At 37.0% G+C, this 27345-nt stretch overlaps 1 protein-coding gene across 1 annotated transcript in view; it reads right to left on the bottom strand.

Moving 5' to 3' along the window:
• The window catches only part of GPR158 (G protein-coupled receptor 158), a 302373-nt gene that overhangs the window by 248285 nt on the left and 26743 nt on the right, over positions 1-27345 (bottom strand). Inside the window, exon 2 of the mRNA XM_027559934.1 lies at positions 17699-17804. Within this exon, the coding sequence (XP_027415735.1) occupies positions 17699-17804 (106 nt within the window). The remainder of the gene's footprint in view (positions 1-17698; positions 17805-27345) is intronic.

Genomic DNA, 27345 nt, shown 5'->3' on the forward strand with positions numbered 1-27345 from the left:
ACTCCTGAGAACAGTCTTAAGAGGACTTCTGGCCCACCTTCTCCTACTCATCTGTGACCTCTCTGTACTTCCTATGCTGAATGATTTCCAATTCCCTCCAAGGCTGGTGGTTCAGTGGTAAAGAACCTGCCTGGCAATGCAGGAGATGTGGGTTTGATTCCTGGATAAGGAAGATCCCCTGGAGAAGGGAATAGGAACTCACTCCAGTATTCTTGCCTGGAAAATCCCATAGACAGAGGAGCCTGGCTGGCTATAGTCCATAGGGTCACAAACGAGTCAGACACAACTGAGCAACTAAACAACAACAATCAGATGCAACAGGACTAGACCTGTTCCTTCTATGTTGATTTCAAGGCTAAGTATTCAAGTAGCTGAGTGTCCAGATTAGCCAGCTCTCTTGAAAAAGTTGTTTTCAATGTATCCAGTAGATGGATATTTTTAAAAGAGGAGAAAGTTAATTTGCCAACAGCTTTAGAAACAACCAGTAAATGAACACATTATACCAATAGCCTTTCAAATCCATTTTTAGTCCCCAAACAATCACATACTCAACTTTGCTCTAACAAGAATACCAAGGTATTCTGAAACAGAATCTTTAAAATCTGTTTCCCTTTCTATAACCATTCTTTACATTCTTTGTTTTCTCGTATATAATTCAACATGATGATATCAATGCAGTAAGAGTACTGGAAGCAGAATTTATTTTTTCACTTCTGATTTATTTATTATTTTATAATTTAGTGAACTCCTTCTTTTATGAGCTTTTCAGAACTTCCTGATTCAGTGACTTTGCTAAAAAATTTAAAGAAAATCTTAACAAGCCATTTTTTAAATAGGCAAACCAGAATTCTTCAATAACAATACAATTTTAAACTAAAGCAGTTAAGAAGCTTATCTTCAGGATCTGCTACATCATACAGTGTTTTATTATAAATCCATTTTTAGAAGCCATACAGGCTCAGATGGTTTTGTAAATCAATTTGTCTTGTTTTACCATGAAGAAAAACACATTTTTCAAGGCATCTCTGTGGACGGTTCTGTGGAAAAAAGGAAAAAAAAATGGATAGGCAGCTTTGCTTTCATTAAATATTTTATAAATACTACAAACAAAAAGCCCAAAGGACAGTGGGTAATATAAACTTTTCAAGAAACCTTTGTTCCTCAGTTCTTAGCCACCAAAGTTCTTTATAATGATCTGTAAGTGAATGACACGATAGCCAAAGCTTTTAAATTCAGGCATACATTATCTTTCCATTGGAAAAGCAAGGGAAAGGGAAGTCGCTCAGTCGTGTCCAACCCTTAGCGACCCCATGGACTACAGCCTACTAGGCTTCTGCGTCCATGGGATTTTCCAGGCAAGAGTACTGGAGTGGGGTGCCATTGCCTTCTCCTGGAAAAGCAAACTAACTGCTAATTAAGTTAGCTTGAGACAACTATTTGGAAATATCAAGAATGGAATCTTTACGCTTTCTACAATCTTATCACTCAAATGTATGGTTTTATAATTACTAAACTCAACAGTTTTCTTGGGCTTCCCTGGTGGCTCAGACAGTAAAGAACCTGCCAGGAGGAAGAACTGACAGCCCACTCCAGTATTCTTGCCTGGAAAAACCCACAGACAGAAGAGCCTGGCGGGCTGCAGTCCAAACAGTAGCAAAGAGCTGGACACGACGGAGGATGCACCTAGAACTAAACTCCACTTTCCTCTCTTGCTGTTTTTCTTATAAACTGATGGGTTTTTGTATTGATATGCTTTAATTCTTCTTTATCATTTGTTTATCTGTTTTAGACCTTTACTTTGTGATTACCATGAGACTTTGTATCATCTTACAGAAGCTATAATAGTCTGTTTTAGGCTTATAACAAGTTAAATTCAATTGCATAAAAAAACATTGTAGTTACCTGATTCCACATTTTTTATTGTTGATGTTTCAATTTACTTCATACTGTGTACTGGTTAACAAAATATTATAGCTATAGTTATTTTTAAAACTCTTTTGTCTTCTAATTTATGCTAGAATTTAAAGTGATTTATACATCACCATTAGAGTATTTTGAATCTGACTATTTACCTTTACTAGTAACTTTTCTACTTTCATGTTTTCATGTTACTAATGAGTACCCCTTCATTTAAGCTTGAAAAATCCCTCTGGCATCTCTTGTGGAGAAGGCAATGGCACCCTACTCCAGTACTCTTGCATGAAAAATCCCATGGACGGAGGAGCCTGGTAGGCTGTAGTCGATGGGGTAGCTAAGAGTCGGACACGACTGAGCGACTTCACTTTCACTTTTCACTTTTATGCATTGGAGAAGGAAATGGCAACCCACTCCAGTGTTCTTGCCTAGAGAATCCCAGGGACGGGGGAGCCTGGTGGGCTGCCGTCTATGGGGCTGCACAGAGTCGGACACGACTGAAGTGACTTAGCATAGCATAGCATCTCTTGTAAGGCAAGTCTAGTGGTAATAAATTTCCTTAGCTTTTGTTTGTTTGGAAAAATCTTTCTCTCTGAGGGACAACTTTTCTGGGTTAAGTATTCTTGTTTGGCAGGTTGGTTTTTTTCTCTGACCATTTTGAATATATCATCCCACTCTCTCCTGGCCTACAAGGTTTCTGCTGAGAAATCTGCTGAGTTCCCTTTTATGTGATGGCTCATTTTTCTCTTGCTGCTTTCAAAATTCTGTCTTTAGTTTTGAAGAGTTGGATTATTATGTGTCTCAGTGAAGATATCCTTGGATCGAAACTGTTTGGACATATGTGAGCTTCATATTCTTGGACAGCCATCCTCCCCAGATTTGGGATGTTTTCAGCCACTGTTTTATTAAATAACTTTTCAATCCCTTCCTCTCTCTTCTTTCTGGGATATCAATAATGCAAATGTTGCTTTGCTTTATGGTATCCCACAATTCACAGAGGTTTTCTTCATGCCTTTTCTTCCTTTTCCGTTTTTTTCCAGTCAGATTTGTCTTCAAGTTCTTGTCTTCAAGCTCACAGCTTCTTTGTTCTGCATGATTGAGCCTAATGTTGAAGCTCTCTATTGCATTTTTCTTTAATGTGTTGTATTTATCAGCTCCAGAACTTCTGTTTAGTTCTTTTATTATGATTTCTACCCCTCTGATGAACTTCTCACTTTGTTCACACATTGTTTTCCTGAGCTCATCAAATTATCTGTGTTCCCTTGAATCTCACTGAACTTCCTTAAAATAATTATTTTGAATTCTTTTCCAAGTAACTTGTAGCTCTCCATTTCTTTGGAGTTTCTCACTGAAAATGACTGTGTTTCTTTAGTGTCATCATGTTTCTTCGGTTTTTGTGTTTCTGGCGACCTTGCATGGATATCTACACATTTGAGGGAGCAAGTCCCTCCAGCTGCCTGTAGTACAATCAAAACTCACAGGAGAACACACATGTGACACTGGGTACCTTGCATTCCACTGGCTGCAGCTCACCATGAGAGCAGGGAAAAAGCATCTGGAACCAGAAAGAAAAATCCCTTCTTCACAGTGTCTCTCCAGTGCCAACTACTGAAAAGCTTAATATTGTCCCAGATGGCAAAAGGGACATGGTTAGAGGGCTCAGATTCAGTATCACGAAAGTGGGGCAAAAAAGGATGGATTTGGAGTGAGAAAATAAATTGATAACTGGTACAAAGAATATATAAAACATTTACATCTCCTGACTTCCACCTCTGACAGAAAAGATTCAACTTGGGGGGTTTACCAATAAAAAACACAAGTCTCTCTTAGCTTCAGATAAAAGGACAATGAAAATATGACTAATGAACAGAAGCACAACTCAGTTCATATTTTACTAGTGAAATGTCACATTTTTAACTCTTTTTCCAGATTAATTTTTAGTCTTATAGCATAATCGGGAAATATTCAGAAAATATTTATTATGACCCAACTCCCCAGACATGATATATATATAATATATATGAAATATACATATGTTGTAATATTTTCATTATATTCTCATAATTGCTTCTTTACTTGTATATACACACACATACATTTAACCTTATTAGTTATTAAGGAAATATAAATGAAGCAACAATAAGTACATACTTTTTACTTAATAAATTGACAAAAAACTATTGTCTAATAATGGAAAGGGTATGTAAAAGGGTGAAATTCGAAGCTGGTGAAAGGAGGAAATATAGGAGGTAATTGTTTTCTTTTTTGAGCCTTTGTATTGTTTGCATGATTATAACAAATAGGTATTTTGTTTTATAATTTTGGAAGAATTTTATAAAAATAAAATGTTCAATTATGCAATCAAGTGTGGCAATACTATAAATAGGCTGATTTTCAAATCAAAGTACTATAGAACCTGCAACTCATATACCTCTGTGGAGTCATAAAGTCATCTCAAGAGGCTCAAAAACTCAAGAGACCATACCAAGTAGTCATTCTAATTTAAATTAAAAATATATTTTAACCATCTGTATCTTATTTTTCAAATGTATACAAGGCTGTTTTAATAAGTGATTAGAATATCTTGTTTATGTTTATCTGAATTGTTTGTGCTTTTCTCAACTAACAGACACTAAAAGTATGAGCATATTTTAAAAGATATGTGGTCACTGCTCTAGGAATGCTTCAGACAAAGTTGTGCTATTTCTTAGCCTAACGTTTATTGGAAATTAAAACTTCTAGCTTTCATTTCTCTTTCTAGGAATTAAGGTGTTTTTTTTTTTTAAAGAAAAAGAAAAACAAGATATAGGAAAGGGGGAAAGGAGGAGAGTATAGGACAGGAAAAAGGAAAGCACAGAAGAGATCAAGAAAATAAAGAAAGACAGGCAAATGAAAGACAGAAATGGTGGGAGAGATAAGAAAGAAGGCTAAAATTTGACAAAGTTCCAATTATACATTTACACAGACTGAAAAACCTACCAAGAAAACAATCTAACTTTTATTGTGAAGGAGGATTTACGTGGATTTAGCTGAATAGTATTTGTAGAGCTCTCTATTTTTATGTCAAAAAGAAAGCGATGTAGTTTTTAAAAGCATCATGTATTCATTCATTCTGTCAAATCTAGATAAGCTACAAAAATACTTGACAATGGTGAATTGAGAATAATCACTAGTCAATTTGTTGAACCACCTACTCTGAATTCTTTATACCCTTTTTATAAAGTGCATCTATCGTAAGTGCAAAACAATAGAAACTAAAGCACATAACTAAGTCATTGTGGCATGTACAGAGTCTTTGATTCTAAAAATCATAGTAGCTGATTATAGTATTTGTGAAAATAGAACTTCTCTATTAAGAATTAAAACCATCCATTTTAATTGAACCCTTATTCATTTTTAATTAGAACTGCCTGCAATGAGTAAATGAAATAAATGAAGTAAAATGTAAAACAAATTAAAGTTAGACCTACAATCTGAATACCCAAAAAGGTTTTCAGATACTAGGAAGAATATCCTGAGTAATCAGGCTGTACCTAGAATCTTCTGTTCCTAAAGAAGATGGACTACCTGCCAAGTCATGATAGAATTAATCTAAATCTTTCTTATGGGTGTAACACAGTGATGAAAATAGTTACCGTAAGAGATATTCTAAAAAAATAAATATCCCTGGTGGCTCAAATGGTAAAGATTATTATACATGAACTTAAACTACAGGAGCAGCCATACCAATAAGATGTATGAGAAGGCCACAGCCGTTGTCTCAAAGGCTCATAAATTTCATCAGCAACTGATTAGTTCAAATTCTTTTTTTTTTTTTTAGATCATTTTATTTATTTTTTTTTTTAATTTATTTTTTTATTCAATTTTAATTTAAAAAAAATTATACATGTGTTCCCCATCCTGAACCTGATTTAAGATGTAATCTATATTGTTTTTTAAGTAGCTAAGTCTCAGTTTCCTCATCTGTAAAACTGAAATAATAATAGGTATTTTCTAAGACTGTTTTGAGGATTACATTCACCTTTATATATACATATATATGTATATACACATATATACAGGACACAATAATAGGACAGGCATCTGATAAAAGCAGCAATTATAATTCAAGAGTAATCAAGTCATTTTAACACAGCATTGTAGGTATTAAAACAAAAATATGTACAATGTACTATCAATGTTAGTTGCTCAATCATGACTGACTGCTTGTGACCCCATGGTGAACCCATAGCCAGTAACCTGCCAGGCTCCTCAGTCCACGGAATCCTCCAGACAGGAATACGGGAGTGGGTTGCCATTCCCTTCTTCAGGGAATCTTCCCAACTCAGGGATCAAACTAAGATCTCCCACATTGCAGGCAGATTCTTTACTATCTGAGCCACCAGGGAAGCCTTATAGTGATATATAGAAGACAACTTGCTCTGCCTGAAAGGGAACAACTTCCCGAGGGGGTTACAAAGGAGCAAAACCTAGGACTCCAAAGATATGCAGAAATTGTCAGGTGGCCAAAGTGAGAAATAGTTGGTAGAATCATCAAAGGAAGGAAGAGAAAGCATAGAAACCAGAAGCAGAGTCAAGGTCAGAATCATGCAGGAGCTTAAAAATGTGCTAAATTAGATCCCTCAAACTTTTTGATCTTGGGACCCCTTTCACTCCTGAAAATTGTTGAGAATATCAAAGAGCTTTTATTTATGCTGGTTATATCAATTGATATTTACCATCTTGAATACTGAATGAAGAAAATTTAAAAATATTTATAAATTCATTTTTAAAATAATTTCATAACATGCTAACATAATGTGTTTATGAAAAATAACAATGTCTTCCAAAAAAAAAAAAAAAACTTAGCAAGAAGAGTATCATTGTTTTACATTTCTGCAAATCTCCTTAAAAGTCTCCTTAAAAGGCTTATTAGAAGACAACTAGATTGTCATATTTCTGCATTTAATCTATTTCTATATCATATCTTATGAATCCTCTGTACACCCATAAGACAAATAAGAGTTCAAAAGGCAAATCATGTTATTATTAAAATTATTATGTGAAGGTTTAACTTCACAGACTTCCTTAACAGCGTCTTGAGGATCCCAACAGCTCCCCACTTTGAGGGGTTCCAGAACCACACTTTGAAAATGATGATATTACACAAATGTATTTTAAAGGGTGGCAAATGAAGGTGATTTGCAGACGACCATAAAAACAAAGTCCATAAACCAAGTGGTTTAGCTTCTAAGTCTATGAAATCTAGGCTTCAATAGAATTAGAATTAGAATGGGCTTCCCTGGTGGCTCAGAGAGTAAAGAATCTGCCTGCAATGAAGGAGACCTGGGGTTCTAACCCTGGGTGGGGAAAATCCCCTGGAGAAAGGAATGGCTACCCACTTCAGTATTCTCGCCTGGAAAATTTCATGGATAGAGGAATCTGGCGGGCTACAGTCAATGGGGTTGCAAAGAGTCAGATATGACTGAGCAACTAGCACTTTCACTTTCAAGACTTTTAAAACAATTAACCAATATCCTATTATTGAATGTAAATACAGAATCAACTCTATAGACTTTCCTCCAGGTAATCATGGAACTGTAAGGATGGAAAAAAGTGCCTCTGCAAGTATAAAACAGATTATACAGACAAGTCAATAGTAAAATCTACTGAATAGTTACATAATTGAGATTAGGACACAGCTCTACTTCATTACAATAATTACGGTAAGATGTTAGAAAGTATTCCTAAGGGTCAGCTCTCTTTCCTGAAGAGCTATAAAAATAAAGTGGATATCTACATATTTAGAACAGTATAAAAAATATTCCTTTCTAGACTTAAGAGTCCTTGAGTGTTTTTATCCCATTGAAATGGTCTCTGACACATCTGACATTTCCCCCTTTTTAATCTGTTTCTACTTCATGAACACTTTTCTACTTCATGAACAAATAACTGATGTAAACCTCTCCATTGACAGTTCCTCTTTGTTTTTTCCTTAATCCTTCTGTTTTCAGTGTTTTGGTTCCAAATCCAGCCCCCACACTTATTGCTTCATCAGTTTCATTCACTGTTCCCTGTACTTTTCCATACACCTATAAGTCAGTTTACATTTTGAAATTCAAAAATATAATTAAATGTTGTACATTCTTGTGCATTATAAAGATAACTGCAATTCAAACTATGAATAAACTGAAAAAGAAGGGAAACACAATAGTTTCAAATGACCAAAAAAAAAAAAAAGTTGAAATAGACATTTGCCCATTACTTTGCCGGCAAAAGCATTTAAGCTATTTCAATACTTTATATTCTGCTTGTATCATCAACACCCACTTGTTCTCTTGCAATCTATAAACCCTGGGTTTGGGAAAACAATGCTAAATCAAAACTTGTCCTGGGTGAATAAATATAAGTGACTTGGTAAAGATACCCCAAATAAAAAGGTGATAAAGAAGGTTTTTTCTTTTAGAAAAAAAAAATCAAGGAAGAGAGTTTAACTCTTGTATAATAATATAGTCAGTTGAAGCTTTCTAAATCAACCAAGGACTGTAGCTAAGCAACATGATTCTTCACTGTGCTCAAAAAAGGGGGCTGCCAAGCATCAGTAGCCTCATTTCTCACTGAAAGCTTTGACAAGTTTCCACCATATTTTATATAATTGTAGCACAGGGAGTGCCAGATTAGATCTGATTCGCTGTCATGATGGGATTTTTTTCCTCATAAGCTAATGATGCAAAGCTATATTTAACCCCTAAAAAGTCACCCCCCCTCCCAGGCACTCACTGTATATTCTGATTGCCTCTCATATCTAGAATTGGACAAGTAGCAATTTTTCTGCTACTGGAAATGACAAAAGCAAAGGTTTAATAGGTTGAGATATTTTCTTCTCTGATTGACTCATTATAAATTTAGCTACATACTCCAAATCTGTTCAGTACTTCATATTTCATCAGATGTTCTCTCACCACATTGAAAAGATCAAGAAATCTAGTCCTTTGAGCTCATATCTATTGCTGTATGTAAGACAATCTCCTTGCCCCAGCCTATTCTAGCCAAGTTGCATATGCTGCATATATATGTGCCTATCTTTAAGCTCAGTCCCACTCTAACCTCTGATCAAGAGAACTCTGGGAGTATTTTAAGTGTTTATCTTCAGCAATAGAGTTTACTTATATATAATGATCTCCTTGGCATCCCAGTACCCAGTGAGTTGCAATCCTTCATATTCACACTTGTTTCATTTCTACATTCTGATTGGTATTCTGATTCCCTGCTAGGAAGAAGAGGGTCCCTTTCCTTCACATCTGCTCTCTTAATTGATGTCCAGACAATGAGTATAGTCTTTACCAACTTATATCTAAGGAAAGAAGAAAGTGAAGTCACTCAGTCATGTCCAACTCTTTGCAACCCCATGGACTGTAGCTTGCCAGGCTCCTCTGTCCATGGAATTCTCCAGGTTAGAATACTGGAGTAGGTTGCCATTTCCTTTTCCAGGGAATCTTCCCAACCCAGGGATCGAACCCAGGTCTTAGGCTGACTCTTTATCGTCTGAGCCACCAGGGAAACCCTTTATATCTGTATCTATGGAGATGGATCTTATCCCTTGAGTTCAATTTCAAACTGGACATTCCTACCACCACAAGTCACTGCCATACATTGAAACAAGAATACACCACTAGAAAGAAACTTAGGCTGCTGCCATTCACACACCTAAATGATGGAAGGCCTTGTGTATGGATCCCAATCCGAATTTCCATGTGAGCTTTCCATACCCACTCAGAAATCTGTTTTGGCCACCTGAGAGCTAGATCACTTCTTCTTGATTGGTATACTTCTAACCAATTAGTTATGCAAACTCTACTATGCCCCTTAGCTGAACCCCCACGGGTAATACCACAAGACTAACAGTATCAGCCCATGGGCCATTACCACTCAGTGATTCTCTTTCCAAACAATCATATGTCACCCATAGTACCTTCCTAGAGTTTAACTTTCTAAAATAACACTTACTAGTTTTATGACCCTAGTCAAGTTACTTAAACCACTCTAAGTCTTAATTTTCTCATCTAGAAAACAGGAATAACAGTAATAGGCAATTCAGAATAAGTAAGTATGAAACGGATGTCTTATTTTTTATTTTTAAATAATTATTTTCTTACACAGAGATCGAAAAACAAACTTGTATCAAAGGGATGTTCCACTTCTGGTGTCTAATAGACTCTTCAGACTTGGGCTGACTAAAATTTAATTACTAGCAAATATTATGAAAAGTGCCTTTACCTACACTACTCATAAAAGATCTTATGAATAAGATCTTGTTAACAGTTGTTTTTTTTTTTAATTTCAGGTAGTCCATAAAGTTGATAAAGTAGAAAGCTATAGATCAAGATTTAATGTTTTTATAGCTCAAGCAGACAGATAAAGAGATATATTGAGAGAAAGAGTCTGTTCACCTTAAACAGACAGGATGTGCTCCCTCTTTGTAAATTCCAAAGCAGATACTTCAAAGGTGCCAATATTAGATCAACAAGTTCAAAAAGGCTGGTAATGCAATCCAACGACATGGAATATATACAAAAGAGTGTTATTCAGAAGCAGATACCGAATATTATGATCTTATCATAGTGGAAAAATGGATTTATCTTCTACTCTATGGTACCTGGTATCTGATTCCTTCATAAGAAAAAGAAGCAATTTAAAGGAAAAAATAATACTCCTCTTATGCCTCCTTTCTGGCTCACATTATTCCAGACTCACAATCTAAAGTCAACTAAACATGATTTGACTTTTCCGTCTCACTTCAATCGGAATGTATTAGTCCTGCATAACCATTACCAAAGTGCTTAATGAGTAAGTAGAAATCAAATCCCATAAGCTAGCTTGAATGAAGGTGACAATAATGAACAACCATTTGCTTTATTATTTTCACAGAGCAAAATAAGAAAATCTGGAGTTTGGCAGGCACAATCACATGTGGTATGAGAATTCAAGGTATTTCCAATACAAGGGTAGGCAGAGCTTTGCTTTTGGATGGAAATACCTTTTAGTGGTTTCCTTTACAGTATACTAGACATATAAAATCTTAGGGCTGCAAAGATACTTAAGAGGCACCTACTTCAACTATACAGCTAATGGTGCATGAAATTTTTATGAGCCCTGCAAAATTCCTCCCTCCTTCCCTCTCTCCACCCCCACTTTCCCCTAGCCACAAGATGGCAACAGCCACTGGCGACCCCTTGCTCTGTTGTTGGAAACACCTTTCTCTGAACAAGAGAGCAAGCTCTGAACAAGAATTTGAAAAAGGATAGATACATGTATATGTATAACTGAATCACTTTGCTGTACACCTGAAACTAAAACACTACTGTTAATCAACTATACTCCAAGATAAAGTAAAAAGTTAAAAAATAAAATAAAATAAGAGAGACCTAGTTTTCCTTTAACTGACTTGTTAAGCATCTCAGTACAGTTATTTTGAAATAATATTTTCTAGCCCTAGTTTTGGAACAATACAGAATATCTAGTCCAAATAACTCTCAGGAGCATAGTGAAAACTCTGAAAATATAATCAGTTTTCTATTAATTTTAGAAAGGACTATATAACAAAATCAAACAAGTTAGGTCTTCAAACAACTTCAAAAAGAAATGGGGAGTTATACAGTAGTAGTATGGCCTCTTTTGATTAAACCTAGTAAAACAGCCATACTTGCCTGAATCAGAAGACAACTAGCCTAAAAGAAAGACTTAGAAGCATACTGACAGCAGTCTTCAAATATCTGTGTGTTTGTTACGAAGAAAAAAAAAAGTTTAACTTTATTTTGAGCAATTCCATGGGGAGAAACCAAAAGCAGTAACTCTATATTATAAGCAGGCCATCTACGCACAGAGTGGGCAGCCTCTATTAATTCAATAAATGTGCCAGGCACTGTGCTGGGCACCACTGAACATCTGATCACTACCCTACATCCAAGGAGAAGAGTGGGATTTCACATCATCACATTTTGTATTGGTAATCAGAGAAAACAGAATCAGTACTACAAACACAATGGAAATGTAAATATCTAGAAGATTATCAGCATTTACTTTTTTCCATTTACTGGAAGACTTTTTACAGTTTTCAGTGTAAAATAATGGCATTCAAAAGTTGGCTGATTTCTCATTATTAATTTTCAATTAAGTTAATACAGCAGATTATACGGATGATTACATTAGCCAAAATTCATTTCAAATGGTCCTTAAATGCCCCTTAGTGAATTTAAGGAAAATGATTCACCCACATAAGGAAATTCCGGGATTTGAAAGGCTTCAATAACTCGTGTGGCTTGACTGCACTGTAAGCTAGGCCATATTCAAAAGCCTGGCATGTCCACTACACTGTCCAGTGTCCAGTAGTTGCATGTGGCTGTTTTATTTTTCAAATCAGGATAATGAGGCCAAGGACCTGAATTCTTACTTTCATTTAGTGATTTCCAGTATAGGCATATGAAGCTTGTGGCTATCATACTGAACAGGACAGTTCTAGAGACAGGTGAATGATAATACTCATAATGCAGCACTTTTCTAAAGTATTACCTTTTGTATTTGACCATCCAAGGGGATTTACAGAGTATATTATTTTAAATTGCAAAATATTTACAATTCTTCATAATATCAGTAAGATGGTGTGTGACCTGGAAAAACTTTTCCCACACAAAGATTTTCTGATTATCTCAAAGTGAACTACTTATTTCTGAACTCGAAGATTATTCATCACTCTTTACAAAAAAAGGCAAGTGTTCTAAATTCGCTGTCCTGCTCAATGATGACAAGTGGATGTCAGCAGTGTGTATGCAGCAGGTACTTTTTAAAACATATAAGCTCTTCCTTCAAAGTAAACGTGACATTTTAATAATCCGTGAGAAAGCCTTTTGAAGTGAGCATTTTGAAAATGGATTTGGAAATGTTTTCAGTGTTATGTGGTTTTTGTTGTCAAAAACTATAAATACTCACATAGCCATACAGCTTAAACTTGGAAATAAAATTTCCTTATCTATTTGAAAATATTCCCCATGAAAGTCTGAGTGGGTTCTTAACCTATTCTTTTAAAATATTAAAATGCCCAGCTTTCCAATTAGTTTTCAGGGACCAATTGACATCAGGTAAAATGAAAAACTTCTAGCTATATTTCTGGGAAAAAAAAAAAAACCTTTGCAAAATTGGAAACTGAAAAATGAACACTGTTATTTAGCAAATACAGTCAACAATTTACTTCTTCAATGTGGACTGACATATCCTTCTGAGGCATATTTTCAACTATGACAGACATTAAAATTAAGTATAAAAATAAACTGAACTGAGAGACCTCTGAATCACTGCACTGCTAAGTATTAAACTAAGACTTTTTAAAATTTTAAATGGTGAAGCATAATAAATCACAATACTATCACTGAAAAATTTTCAAAAATTGTAACCAAATATATTTGGAGAAGGAAATGGCAACCCACCCAGTCTTCTTGCCCAGAGAATCCCCATGGACAGAGAAGCCTGGTGGCCTACAGTCCATGGGGTCACAAAGAGTTGGACACAACTGAGTGACTAACAACAATATTTATTATTATAAAATATAATCTACATTAAAACAATGTTTCATTTTTATCTCAACCCAATTAAGTTTTCTTATAACATACAAAATATATTACAAAAGATGCATATACTTTACAGATTAAAAAACATACAAATACTATTTGTGAATGCTTAAAGCATTTTTACTAATAGAATATAATCAAAAAGTTTCAAGGTCACTGTTCCATACTTCAAATAGTGACTTTAAAAAATCCTCTGAAGGAAACAAGCAAAAGAAAACCTTTAAAACAAAAATAACAATTTATGTCAATGTTTTTAATAAACTATTTTGTAGGAGAGGATTCTGTGTACCCAAATGAAACAATGATATGAAATAGGTCAAGAATTATTTGAATGGCCACAGAAAACATGATTGAGTCCAGGTAACAGTGATCTGGATCAGTTATAAAAATGGCCAAAATAATCCTGGAATCTGGTTCAACTCACGGTGTCAACTGAGATCTCATTTTACTATGCTCTTCAAAAAGCACTTATTGGCCTCCTAAATTCGGTAACAACCCAAACTTGTTGAGAAATCATTTTCCTCACAAACCATCCCATGCCTTCCTAAAATGCTCTTGAAGCTTCTGTCACTGGTTACATACTACTTATTTGTTTCCAATATCAGACTCTGTATTTAGTTTAAGATACCTCAGAGGCTGAAAAGTCAACACACTAGGAAAAAAAAATTTTTTTTTAAGTGAAAAGCTTGCCTCAATTACAACTTAGAAATTTGTTACTCCCTGTGGTATTTACAAGAGAAGAATGTTAAACATTGGTAAAAAATAAAACCCACAGTAAACATGATGCAAGTTTCTGTTTCTAATGATGTGGATTTTCATAGACAGGCCCCTGTTTTGTTATTTAATCATTAAAGTCATGTCCAACTCTTTGTGACCCCATGGACTGTAGCCCACCAGGCTCCTCTGTCCATGGGATTTTCCAGGCAAAAATACTAGAATGGGTTACCATTTCCTTCTGCAGGGGATCCTCCTGACCCAGGAATCAAAACCACATCTCTTATGTCTCCTGCACTGGCAGCTAAGTTCTTTACCACTGAGTCACCTGGGCAGCCCAGACCGACCCATACCTCTTACAAATACCAATCATGTTAAATACGTCCCAAAACAAGTCAGTTTACACAATGATCCTTGGGTCTGTAACAGATTTGTGACAAGCAACGAAAGAGAGCCAGTACAGATGAAAAACACCCTGAACACGAGCTTTGTTTCGGTTTTACCAAGCAGTAAAAACATCAGTAGAAGCCAGTAGAACCCTAGTCTCCAATTCACATCACTACAGAGAAGGAACTGAAAGGCTATCATTACTCCTGAGTCTGAGAATGTGGTGTAGACCAGCTGCAGTGCCTACGGTGACCAGCACCAACTCCAGAACCTGACAGAAGCCCCACAGAAAGATGTGATGAGTTCCAGTCCAGCCCTGTGTCCATCAGACTATGCACCAGAGGCTGCCAATCTAGGACACCAAGATCTCCTACTCCCAACACTAGGACCTCAGCAAGTGAGGGGGTCCAGGGATCCAGAGTTTAAGTCAAACAGGCACTTTGTAGATTTACTGTTTGTTGATGTTATTTTTTGATCACTGAACCTTTGTACAACATTGTCAAATGAGATTCACTGAACTGTTCGTTGTCTTACAGGGTGAGTTTTTTCATTTTTTTCCTATAGGAATTGAATAAATACAATGCTGCCATATATAAAGCCAAAAGTTACACATTTCACCCTAATCTCTGTTTACCAGAACAAAGGATAATATTTTATCTTGAAATAATTTAGTTTATTTGACAGCTTTAAAAAGACACAACCCACAGAAAATTGATAAGCCTGATGTAATGAAAATAAATCAATCTTCTAAAAAGCCATCCAATAAGACCACCTAGTCAAATAAACAGATGTGCTATAAGGAAAAAGAAAACTACATCAAGATTATTAGAGGCAAGCAACAACTGTAACAGACTGATAAGCAAATATCTCCTTGTTTCTGGACAGACTGCTGATTGAACCACCCAGGAACACCACTGAAACAAGGCTATACAGAAATAAGCACACACAGATCAATATCCATGATCTGACACTCATGCAGAAAAAAATTCCAACCTGGCTAAAAGACAAAGCTATGAAGCGCTATGCCACTGGCATGGACACAATAATCAGGTTAAAGATATTTACCAAATCACTGAAATTCATATGTTTAGAAATGCCAGAACCATCCAAAGGGAAGTGGGAACTTGGAAAAGTTCAAATCCATAAGAAAAATATCAAGCAGAGGTGAAAAGGGCATCTTGACCTCTGTGACTTGACAAGACAGAAATACTTCATTTACATAATAAGGTCCCAACTGGGAAGAAGGAAATGATGGCGATCAAGGTGGGGTGGAGGGTGGGCTATGTGGAAGTATATCAAGATGTGGGAGTCAGGGTGTGTGGGTTACTGAGTAAGTGGGGGTCGTGGGAACATGCTGGGACTATGTGATGGGCTTAGAGAGATATAGGGGACTATGCGGGTTCCTAGGGAGATTAGGGGGTGAGAGGGTTGAGGGATATTGTGGTGGGAAGAACAGAGGGCAGGTGAAGGTGTGGGTGGAATGTAGGGGGGATGTGTGGAACTGTGGAAGATTATTTGGGTCATGGTGGGCTACAGGGAAATGTGGCAAAAATTCAAACTGAAGATGTAGATTACTACATTTACAGGAATATCCCCTATTTTAAATAAATCATGCTGACTTTCCTCATAAATTCATGGACTCAAAGTAGAGACAGCTGAAGTATTTAAGGTCAGGAGTTTTAGTGTACCCTTGTTTTAGAGCATGTGGGGACTTGAGAAATAAGATTACTAAAAATGAAATGAGGATGTCATCACATGCCACCTCTGAAATTATAGAATATCAGTTGATACTAACTAAAAAGGACACAAGCACCCAAATACCCATAGCAGCATTATTTACAATAGCCAAGATATGGAAACAACCTAAGTGTCCATCCGCAAATGAATGGACAAAGAAGGCGTGGCATATATTACATATATGTATATACAGGCTTCCTCAATGGCTCAAGCAGTAAAGAATCCCCTGGAGGAGGGCAGAGCAACCCAATCCAGTATTCCTGCCTGGAGAATCCCATGGACAGAGGAGCCTGGTGGGCTAGAGTCCACAGGGTTGCAGAGAGTAAGATATGACTGAAGTGACTGAGCACACCCAAAGTCACAATGGGATACTACTCAGCCATAAAAAGAACAAAACGTTGCCATCTGCAGCAACATGGACGGACTTGGAGGGCATTATGCTAAGTGTAATTGGTCAGAGAAAGATGAATACTCTATATTACTTAAATGTAGAATCTAAAAAATGCAACAAACTAGTGATTATATTTAAAAAAAAAAAAAAGGAAGCAAACTCACAGATTCAGAGAACAAACTAGTGATTATCAGTGAGGAGAGGGAATGAGGGGAGGGGCAATATGGGGGTAGAGGAAAAAAGGGTTATTATGGGATTATATGAAATCATCTGTGTTAAACTTGACAATTGTAAAGCACCACAAAATTTAAAGACTCTTTCATTCAATTAAAAAAAAATTTTTTTAAAGAAGACAAGTGACAGTCTTATTTCCAGACAAATGATTTCTCCGCCTCTTCCTTGCCAACTGGAATTCCATGAAATTAAGTACGGACAGGAATTGAACACTGCAGAACACACACCAAATACACACATCTCCTTTCCAGTTTCCTGCAAACAGTTTTCTCCTTCTTCTCAGTATCTCCTGGCTATACTTTCTCTACTGCTTTTCTGACAGATGGCAGGGTGTCTGAACGAATAGCATCACTGTTTCAAAAAACATCATATTCCATAAAATGTGCATAATTTGGTTGACCCCTATTGGGATGGTTTCTCACTTCATGGCTATTTTAATTTCCAGCTCATTTTGAACAGTAGGGTCAGACTTTGACTAAAGCCAAACTTCAGACATAATTTTAGTTTCAGCCTTCTCTTAGTCCCTAAATGAATAGTTATTCTGCACAAATTTCATTTTCTACTCCTCTTTCAGTTCATTTGGCAACAGTCAGGCATGCATAACAGATTTTTCCCCCCAGTAAGATACTTCTTGTTCACTTACACACACAAATACAAGCTACTCAGAAGTAATATATTTCTGAGCTTCTGATTTCAGAGAATTTTATCTCCGTTTTCTTACCTCTGAATTATTAAGGTGACATTTGTGAGTTCCTGAAAACCAGCCATCACTTGAACATTGGTCAATGTCCACCTTCTGAAGATTTATGTCTACTTTCATGACACCCCTTAAAACAGAGAAAGACAAAAAGAACAAATTAATCTGAGCCTTTACAATTTCTAATTCCGTGTTCTAACCTAAAAATCAGACAAATCAGCACAAGAATGCACTAAAATTCTCCAAATTGCCCACTCATACTCATCTAAAGTGTGCCAGTGTAGGTAGAGACAAAAGAACAGAAACAGCAAGTTATTAGTTTTGTGTAAGCACCAAAGGCGGGCTCTGCACTGTTCCTGTTTCAGCTCCCTGTATAATGCCTGGCACACACCAGCTGTTCAATAAGTATTTGTTGATTGGCTAACCTCCAGACAGAATCACTCTGGACATGGTAGCAAAGTTGACTCGGAAATAATACTTGCTCCCAATACCTCTTTTGTCAAAATAAATTTTTTTTAAAGCCCTCATCTCATTTCTTTCTACTTCTACTCCCCAATGCAGGGCCAGGGATGGGAAGTTTGGGGCAAGGGAGGAGGAGGGAATGAGTTAAGAGGGGGAGATAAGATCGGAAAAAAAAGCATCTCTTTCCTCAAATTCCTTGTATTATAGTTTTTCTAGCTACAAAACATACACATAAAATAACAAAACAAATGTAAAAGCTATACAGCCAACAATTTTTAAATTTAAAATATTATTTAAAAACATCAGTGATTACATTGTGCCAAACTAAATCACCTCTCAGAAAAGGAATACGGTACAACAGCTAATTCAGGAAGCCTAATACCATATGTTACGACTCATTTTTCTCATCTGTTTTCTCTTTTTAAACTACTGTGAAATTTTCTCACAGAGTTGCTTAATGTCTTTTGGGCTTCATCTAGAGTGAATAAATCATTTACTTTTTAAGGCTGTTTCCATTCTTTTCATATTAACCTGTAAAGTATGTACTACACTACCTAGTACTACCATGCTTAAAAACAGAGGCACAGCAAAACCTGATATCAGTTTTTAGTTATCCAGACAACCCAGAGTATGTGTAAGTTCATTTTTCAGAGGATCACTCAAAGGATGATGCAAAAATTTATCATAAAAACCTTAAGAGAAATAGCCCCAGTTTGCAAAATACTACCGCTGTGGGCTATAATCCCATAAAACAAATACTATTCATGCAATAAAGAGCTAAACTTCCAAGTAGTAAAAGTGAGTCGCTCAGTCATGTCCAACTCTTTGCAACCCCATGGACTGTACAGTCCATGGAATTCTCCAGGCCAGAATACTGGAATGGTAGACTTTCTCTTCTCCTAACGCCTTAAAACCATTTGCTCTTTCAACACATATTTATTGTCTGGTATATCACAATAAACTGTGGAAAAATTCTGAAAGAGATGGGAATACCAGACCACCTGATCTGCCTCTTGAGAAATTTGTATGCAGGTCAGGAAGCAACAGTTAGAACTGGACATGGAACAACAGACTGGTTCCAAATAGGAAAAGGAGTTCGTCAAGGCTGTATATTGTCACCCTGTTTATTTAACTTCTATGCAGAGTACATCATGAGAAATGCTGGACTGGAAGAAACACAAACTGGAATCAAGATTGCCGGGAGAAATATCAATAACCTCAGATATGCAGATGACACCACCCTTATGGCAGAAAGTGAAGAGGAACTCAAAAGCCTCTTAATGAAAGTGAAAGTGGAGAGTGAAAAAGTTGGCTTAAAGCTCAACATTCAGAAAACGAAGATCATGGCATCCGGTCCCACCACTTCATGGGAAATAGATGGGGAAACAGTGGAAACAGTGTCAGACTTTATTTTTCTGGGCTCCAAAATCACTGCACATGGTGACTGCAGCCATGAAATTAAAAGACGCTTACTCCTTGGAAGGAAAGTTATGACCAACCTAGATAGCATGTTCAAAAGCAGAGACATTACTTTGCCAACAAAGGTTCATCTAGTCAAGGCTATGGTTTTTCCTGTGGTCATGTATGGATGTGAGAGTTGGACTGTGAAGAAGGCTGAGCGCCAAAGAATTGATGCTTTTGAACTGTAGTGTTGGAGAAGACTCTTGAGAGTCCCTTGGACTGCAAGGAGATCCAACCAGTCCATTCTGAAGGAGATCAGCCCGGCATTTCTTTGGAAGGCATGATGCTAAAGCTGAAACTCCAGTACTTTGGCCACCTCATGCGAAGAGCTGACTCACTGGAAAAGACTCTGATGCTGGGAAGGATTGGGGGCATGAGGAGAAGGGGACGACAGAGGATGAGATGGCTGGATGGCATCACGGACTCAATGGACGTGAGTCTCAGTGAACTCCGGGAGTTGGTGATGGACAGGGAGGCCTGGCGTGCTGCGATTCATGGGGTCACAAAGAGTCAGACTCGACTGAGCGACTGATCTGATCTGATCTGATCTGATACATGCATATCAAGATAAGAGATGCCACGGTCTCTCCCAAGAAACCTCAAAGGTTTAAAATGTCTTTAAAAGTATCAGAATATTTCATAGAGAATGGATGCTAAATTCTGGGGAATGTGGAAAGTTAACACCTGGGGTACAACAGGCATTCTATAAACACTGGTTGACTTGCTGTCTTCATCAATCAGGACTTCACATAAAATTGTGTTCCACATATTCATGCCAATCAGGCAAGCCCACCCCAGGCTCCACTTAGATCTTTTGAAAACAATATATTCAGCTTTTCATTCTTTTAATATATTACTTTTCAAGCATCTACTATGGGCCAAAATTATTCTTGGCCTCTGACATTACTAAGCTGAAAAAAAAAAATTCCTGCCTTCACGAAGTTTAACTCTAGTCAGATAAATAATAAACCACGGCTATAATAAATAAGTATTCTTCCTCAGAAAATTTCATGAATAGAGGAGCCGGATGCTGAGCACATACATAATAAATAAGTAAATTACACTTAGTAATACAAACTAAAAAGTGAGATGGAGGGAAAAAACTACCTTCAAGTACGTAAGGGGGATGGACGGGAGTACAGAGAAGGTTAAGATTTTTTCAAAGGGTGATCAGGATAGGCCTCACTGAAGTAAGATTTCTAACTCACTGGTTCAAGGTACAATTACGGGCACTTCTGTATCCACACACTAAGTTACCAGTCATCTTCTTCTATGACATAAAATTTCCCACTGAACTATGCCCGCTACATTTTTATTTTTTATTTTTTGACTTTTGCCTTGAATTTTATTTGCACTTGCCTGTTTTAATTTGCCTATAAAGTTACTTCTGCTATTTATTTATTTTTTTTTTGGTTTTTAAATTTTATTTAATTTTTAAACTTTACATAATTGTATTAGTTTTGCCAAATATCAAAATGAATCCACCACAGGTATACATGTGTTCCCCATCCTGAACCCTCCTCCCTCCTCCCTCCCCATACCATCCCTCTGGGTCGTCCCAGTGCACTAGCCCCAAGCACAGGTTAGGAATGTAAGTAGCAAATCAATAAAAATATACATTTCTATTCCACAGGTTTTTTTCCACTAACCGCTACACTTCAGTCGCAAGATAGTGAAGATCTCAAAACCCTCCAGAGCTGGCTTAGGAACAAGGGCTAATTAGGGATTCCAGAAGGATGCAATTACCTCTGGTCCCTTCCCTGAGAAATCTGGTTTAAGAAACTGGTATCTTAAGGGCTAGAGTTTTCCGCCTTTTTTTTTTTTTTTAATTCCACATTCCTACACGAGAACCAAAAAGTCGCCGTAGACTTGAAACCCAGTTCACAATGCTCCGAGGGCTCAGTGCAAAACCACCAAAGGTAATGAGCCATGTGCTTACCAGCTGGGAAATCAATGCTGACTCATCTTCATTAGTACCTGGGCCTTGGCGCCTGGGGAGCTACAAAGCCCTCGGGAAGGCACCAACACTTCCTGCAGGGGAAGTGGAAGTCTGCGAGACTAAGTTGGAAGAGAAAGCTCTCCGAGTGGCGAAAATCATGCAGCCAAGTGCAAGCTGCTGCTGCTGCTAAGTCACTTCAGTTGTGCCCGACTCTGTGTAACCCCATAGACGGCAGCCCACTAAGCTCCAGTGCAAGGCAGACGCTCAAAAACTAAAAGCCTCACGCATGCGCGCTGGCAGGGCTTGGGCCTGGGAAGACCCACGCCAAGCCTGGGCGCTGTTCCCCTGAGCACTCTCTTCTGAGGCTGAAGTGCTGCTACCACATCCGGTGAGCCGGCACCACTGGGAAGCGCTGAGGGCCCGGAAGTGGCTGATGTTTTGTGGGTTGAAGACTGGAAGACAAGGGCCAAAAAGAGACTGGTAAGTGGTCTCCAGAGAATGGAAAATATAGCAGATAACGTTCCCCAAATCTTTGGGTGCTTAGCTGACCTGCAGACTAGCATTTTTCTCTCCTTGTTTCTTTGACTTCTACAAGGCCTCAAAGCCAAAACAAGATTCATCCGCCAACCAAGTTTGGAATTTCCTTAACGTTCTCTGTGTATGGGCTTCCGTCCTTACAGTTACCTGGTAGATAACTTGTTTGTTATGAAACTCATCCCCCAAATCAAAACAACTTGTCAAGTTCCTTAAATTCTACTCCCTCCAGGTACCTTGACCCTTCCCCTCCATTTCTGCTAATCCTGCCTTGTTCAGGCCTTCTTCATCTCTCATGGAGCTAAAAAATTTCTGTAATAGTTTACTTATTTGGCCCTGTCTGGCATTGCTCCAATGAAGGTCTCGATTTGTAGGCCCTTCTTTAAGAAAGGTTTAGCGTCCTTCTTTAAGAAACAAGTACAAAATCATTAATATTTATTTTTATCACAATATGACCCTTTGGCCTTACGTGTTTGTGTTACTACTGCTGAATGGGTAGTAATTTCATTACTAGAAGGCTTTTCTATACCAGGATGGCTAGCGATAACTGAGACGTGACTACAAACTAATTTAGTATGTATTGTTAAATAATTCAGAACTTCTGCTTAACCAATTTCCAAAAATGCCCACAGCCCAGGGAAAATGTAATGGAGGGAAAATTGTAGTAGAAAGAGACCATTTAGTTATATCTTCCTTTTGCAAATTTAAAAAAAAAATAACAGTTGACCACAAAACTCATTGTTAGTGCTTGATCCAGGACCTTAGAAATTTCCCCATGCAAGCACGGGGCCCTAAAGCTTAAGCATCAAATGCTGCTAAATCAATATTTCCCACTCTCCTGAAGAATGAAATCCAGGTTCCTTGGTATAACATTATATCCAGGCCCCTCTTGTTTCTGACTTCTCCATTCACTCACTCACATACATTCTTTGTTCTAGACAATTCAGAATTACTCTGAGAGGTCCTAAATAATTCATGTTATCTCAGAAAATCATTCTTTTATAGATACCTTTATACCTGAAGTCCTTTTGCCTAAGCTGTGCTCTCCTTATTGTAGCCTCTATCTGGCTCTTTTCTAAAACCATATATATAAACTACAAGTCTCATTTAGAAACTACTTCTCTATTCTCCACATGATATACTATGCTTACCTTCTTCATACCATTAGTACTCTCTGTTATAATATTTGGTTTTTAATGATTGTTTTTCCCATGGGCAAAATTTCCATTGTCTGTGTCTTTTTAATATTTTCCCTCAGCTCCTAAATCAGCCACCCCAAAAAGTAACCGTGGAAAATGGCAGATGCTAGAGAGATGCAAATAGTAGCTTAAAAAACCATGACCAAAAAGGGAGAGAGAGAGTGAAAACCTGAGCAAACAGAAAACTATCATGGACTGCTATGGGCTAATGAATGGAAAGGAAAACTGGATAGGTTGACAGAAAGTTTTGAAATTCTGCTTTTGTTTCTTCACCATCTCACCTTGGGCAATGTTTTTCCTTTTCCATCAATACAAAAATTGACAGTAACATCCCATTAGTCAACATTGAAGGGGAATCAGGGCAGAAGTTCAGTCAAAATTGAAGAGTTGATAAAAACCAGATGCTGGTAGACCAGCTGCGCTCAGTGGTTTACTCCGAACAATAGATGATCAGAATAAGGTCTGGTGCCTAACAGGGGTTACTTACATAACAAAAACCTAAAACTTATGGCTCTGGCTTTGGGTCCAGGCAGAGGCAAAAGCTGGAAAGGCCTTAAAAGAAATGGTTAAAGCCAGAACATGGTGAGTCTTAAAGGACAATGTAGGAATGATACTGGAGACAAAAAAAAAAAGCAACCTTTGTTGTATAATAGTTGGAAGTTTGGCAAAGCTGTTACCTGCGAGCAAATGAACTTGTGGATATGGCCAAGAAATGTTATAAGTAAAATGCAGAGAGTACTCTCTGGCTTTTTCCAGCTGACTGTGATGGAATGCAAGGAGAAAAGCATGAACTAAAGAAGAGCTGCTTGTTTTTTGTTTTCGTTTTTTTGCTTTTTAATTTTTTTAAATTATGAAATAAATATAATAAAACATACTGTCATAACCATGTTTAAGTGTAGGTTAGTAGTGAAACTGTCAGTCGCTCAGTCATGTCCAATTCGTTGTGACCCCATGGACTGCAGCCTACCAGGCTCCTCTGTTCGTGGAATTCTCCTGGCAAGAATACTGGACTGGGTAACTATTCCCTCCTCCAGAGGATCTTCCCAAACCAGGAATCAAACCAAGGCCTCCCACATTGTAGACAGATTCTTTACCAGTAAAGATTCATTTGCCGCAGATTCTGAGCCACCAGGGAAGCCCACAGTTTAGTAGTATTAAGTATGTCATATTGTTCTGCAAACGATCTCCAGAACTCTTTTCATCTTGCAGAACTGCAATTCTGAATCCATTAAACACCTCCCCTTGAGTGTGAGCTTAACTTAGTGATTCATTTAGAATAAAGTATGGAAAATGAAAAATAGTAACTTTAGAATGGACAAACCTGAGAAACACCACACTATCTAAGTGACCAAGGTTAACATCACCAGTAAAAAGACATATGGATACTGTGTACTCTGTGGTATAATGCAGTGAGAAGGGCATTTTCCCTCTGTTGTTTTCTTAGACAAGTTTGTTGTCTAAGAAACTTTTTGTTTCATTAGACAAGTTCAAATTAAGGGATAGTCAACAAAATACTTTACCAGCACACTTCAGAAGTGTCAATTGTAAGAGAATATGGTTTAAAGGCAAGAAATGACTGAGAAACTTACAGATTGGAGAAGACTAAGGAAATATGAAAAGCAAGGAACTATGAGGAAAATATTGAGGAAATATGAAAAGCAAGTGATATATTAGTTTGCAAGGGCTGCCATAACAAAGTACCCAGACTGGATGGCTTAAAAAACAGAAATTTATTTTCTTATAATTCTGGAATCTAAAAGTCCAGAAGCAAGGTGTCAGTTGGTTTCTTTTGAGGCCTCTCTCCTTGACTTGTAGATGGCTGTCATCTCTCTGTGTCTTCATATGATCCTTGTGTGTTCTTGTGTCCTAATTTCTTCTTAGGAAGACACAAACATCTTGGATTAGGGCCCATCCTAACAAGATCATTTTAACCTAATTATCTCTTTTAAGATGTTGTCTCAAAATACAGTCACATTCTGAGGTGCTGAGGGTTAGGATTTCCATGTGTGAATTTTGGGGAAACATAATTCAGTTTATAAGATATGATAACCTATTTGGATCCTGGAAGAGAAATAGAACATTAATGGAAAAACTGAGGAAATAAGAATAAAATCTGTAACTTAAGTAATAGTGTTGTACTAATATGAATTTCTTAATTTTGATCATTTCATGGAAGATGTTAATGTTATAGGAAGTTTGGTGAAGCGTATGCACCTAGGTAAGGTAATGGAAACTTTATTATCTTTGCTAATCTTCTGAAAGTCTAAAAATATTTCAAAATAGTAACAATTTTTAGTTATAAAAAAACTAAATTTGAGAAAATAAATGGAGACTCAAGAATTAAAGAGAAAATATGCAAACAGGAAATATGCAAATAAATGCAGAATGAATAGATACAAAGGAATTAAAAAAAAAAAAAAAACTATGTTAAAGACTTTATGTGGATCACAACAAACTGAGGAAAATTCTTTAAGAGATGGAAATACCAAACCACCTTACTTTACTCCTGAGAAACCTGTATGCAGGTCAAGAAGCGACAGTTAGAACTGGACATGGAACAATGGACTGGTTCAAAATTGGGAAAGGAGTACATCAAAGCTGTACATTGTCACCCTGCTTATTTAACTTATATGCAGAGAACATCATGCGAAAGCCAGCCTGGATGAAATACAAGCTGGAATCAAGATTGCTGGGAGAAATATCAATAACCTCAGATATGCAGATGAAACTACCCTTATGGCCAAAAGCAAAGAGGAACTAATGAGCCTCTTGATAAAGGTGAAAGAGGAGAGTAGAAAAGCCGGCTTAAAACTCAACAGTCAAAAAACAAAGATCATAGCATCTGGTCCCATCACTCCATGGCAAATAGATGGGAAAACAATGGAAATACTGACAGACTTTTGCGGAGGGGGCTCCAAAATCACTGCAGATGGTGACTGCAGCCATGAAATTAAAAGACGCTTGCTCCTTGGAAGAAAAGCTATGACAAACGTAGCCAACATATTGAAAAGCAAAGACATTCCTTTGCCAACAAAGGTCCATCTAGTCAAAACTATGTTTTTTCCAGTAGTAACATATGGATGTGAGAGTTGGATCATAAAGAAGTGCTGAAGAACTGATGCTTTCAAACTGTGGTGTTGGAGAAGACTCTTGCCTCCCTTGCATTGCAAGATCAAACCAGTCAATCCTAAAGAAAATCAACTTAGAATATTCACTGGACGGACTGATGCTGAAGCTGAAGTTCCAGTACTTTGGCCATCTAATTCGAAAAGCCTACTCATTGGAAAAGACCCTGATGCTGAGAAAGAATGAAGGCAGGAGAAGGGGACAACAGAGAATGAGATATTTGGATGGCATCACCAACTCAGTGAACATAAGTTTGAGCAAACTCCAGGAGATGGTGAAGGACAGGGAAACCTGGTGTGCTGCAGTCCATGGGGTTGCAAAGAGTAGGACACAACTGAGTGACTAAACAACAACACCACTAATTATTTTCTGAAAGTTACCTGAAAGATGACAGTTAAAAGTTCTAACACCTGATATTTTTTTAGTGGTATACTAGAAATTGAAGGAAATGCTTAAGTTAGTAAAATTTGCCTCTATCAACTCTATACTTTGAAGGAAAAACATTTTCTTTTAAGATGTTCTCTTGAAATCAAAAATGTTTGTTATCACTGATGCTGTTTAACATAGTTACTGAAAGTCACAACCAATTCAAGAATTCTAGGGAAAAAATGATATGTAAAGATCTGAAGAGAAAAGAGTAAACTGTCATTATTTGTAGATGATATGATCCTTTATTTAGCAGTAAAATCAACAGACAAATATGAGAACAATAAGAAAGTTCAGTAAAGTTGGTAGATACCAGATCAGTGTTCAAAAATCTCTATATACACCAACAATTTCCAACAAAAAGTTATAACTAAAAATATTCCATTTAAAATAGGACAGAACCCATTATGTTAGTAGGTAACTTAATCAAGAATACACAAAACTTTTATGGAGAAAATTTGAAACTCTAATGAAGGATGAAATAGATGATCTGAATAATGGAAAGACATCAAATTCTCTCAGGG

Source organism: Bos indicus x Bos taurus, chromosome 13 (assembly GCF_003369695.1).
Source record: "Bos indicus x Bos taurus breed Angus x Brahman F1 hybrid chromosome 13, Bos_hybrid_MaternalHap_v2.0, whole genome shotgun sequence".
NCBI classification, from domain to species: Eukaryota; Metazoa; Chordata; class Mammalia; order Artiodactyla; family Bovidae; genus Bos; species Bos indicus x Bos taurus.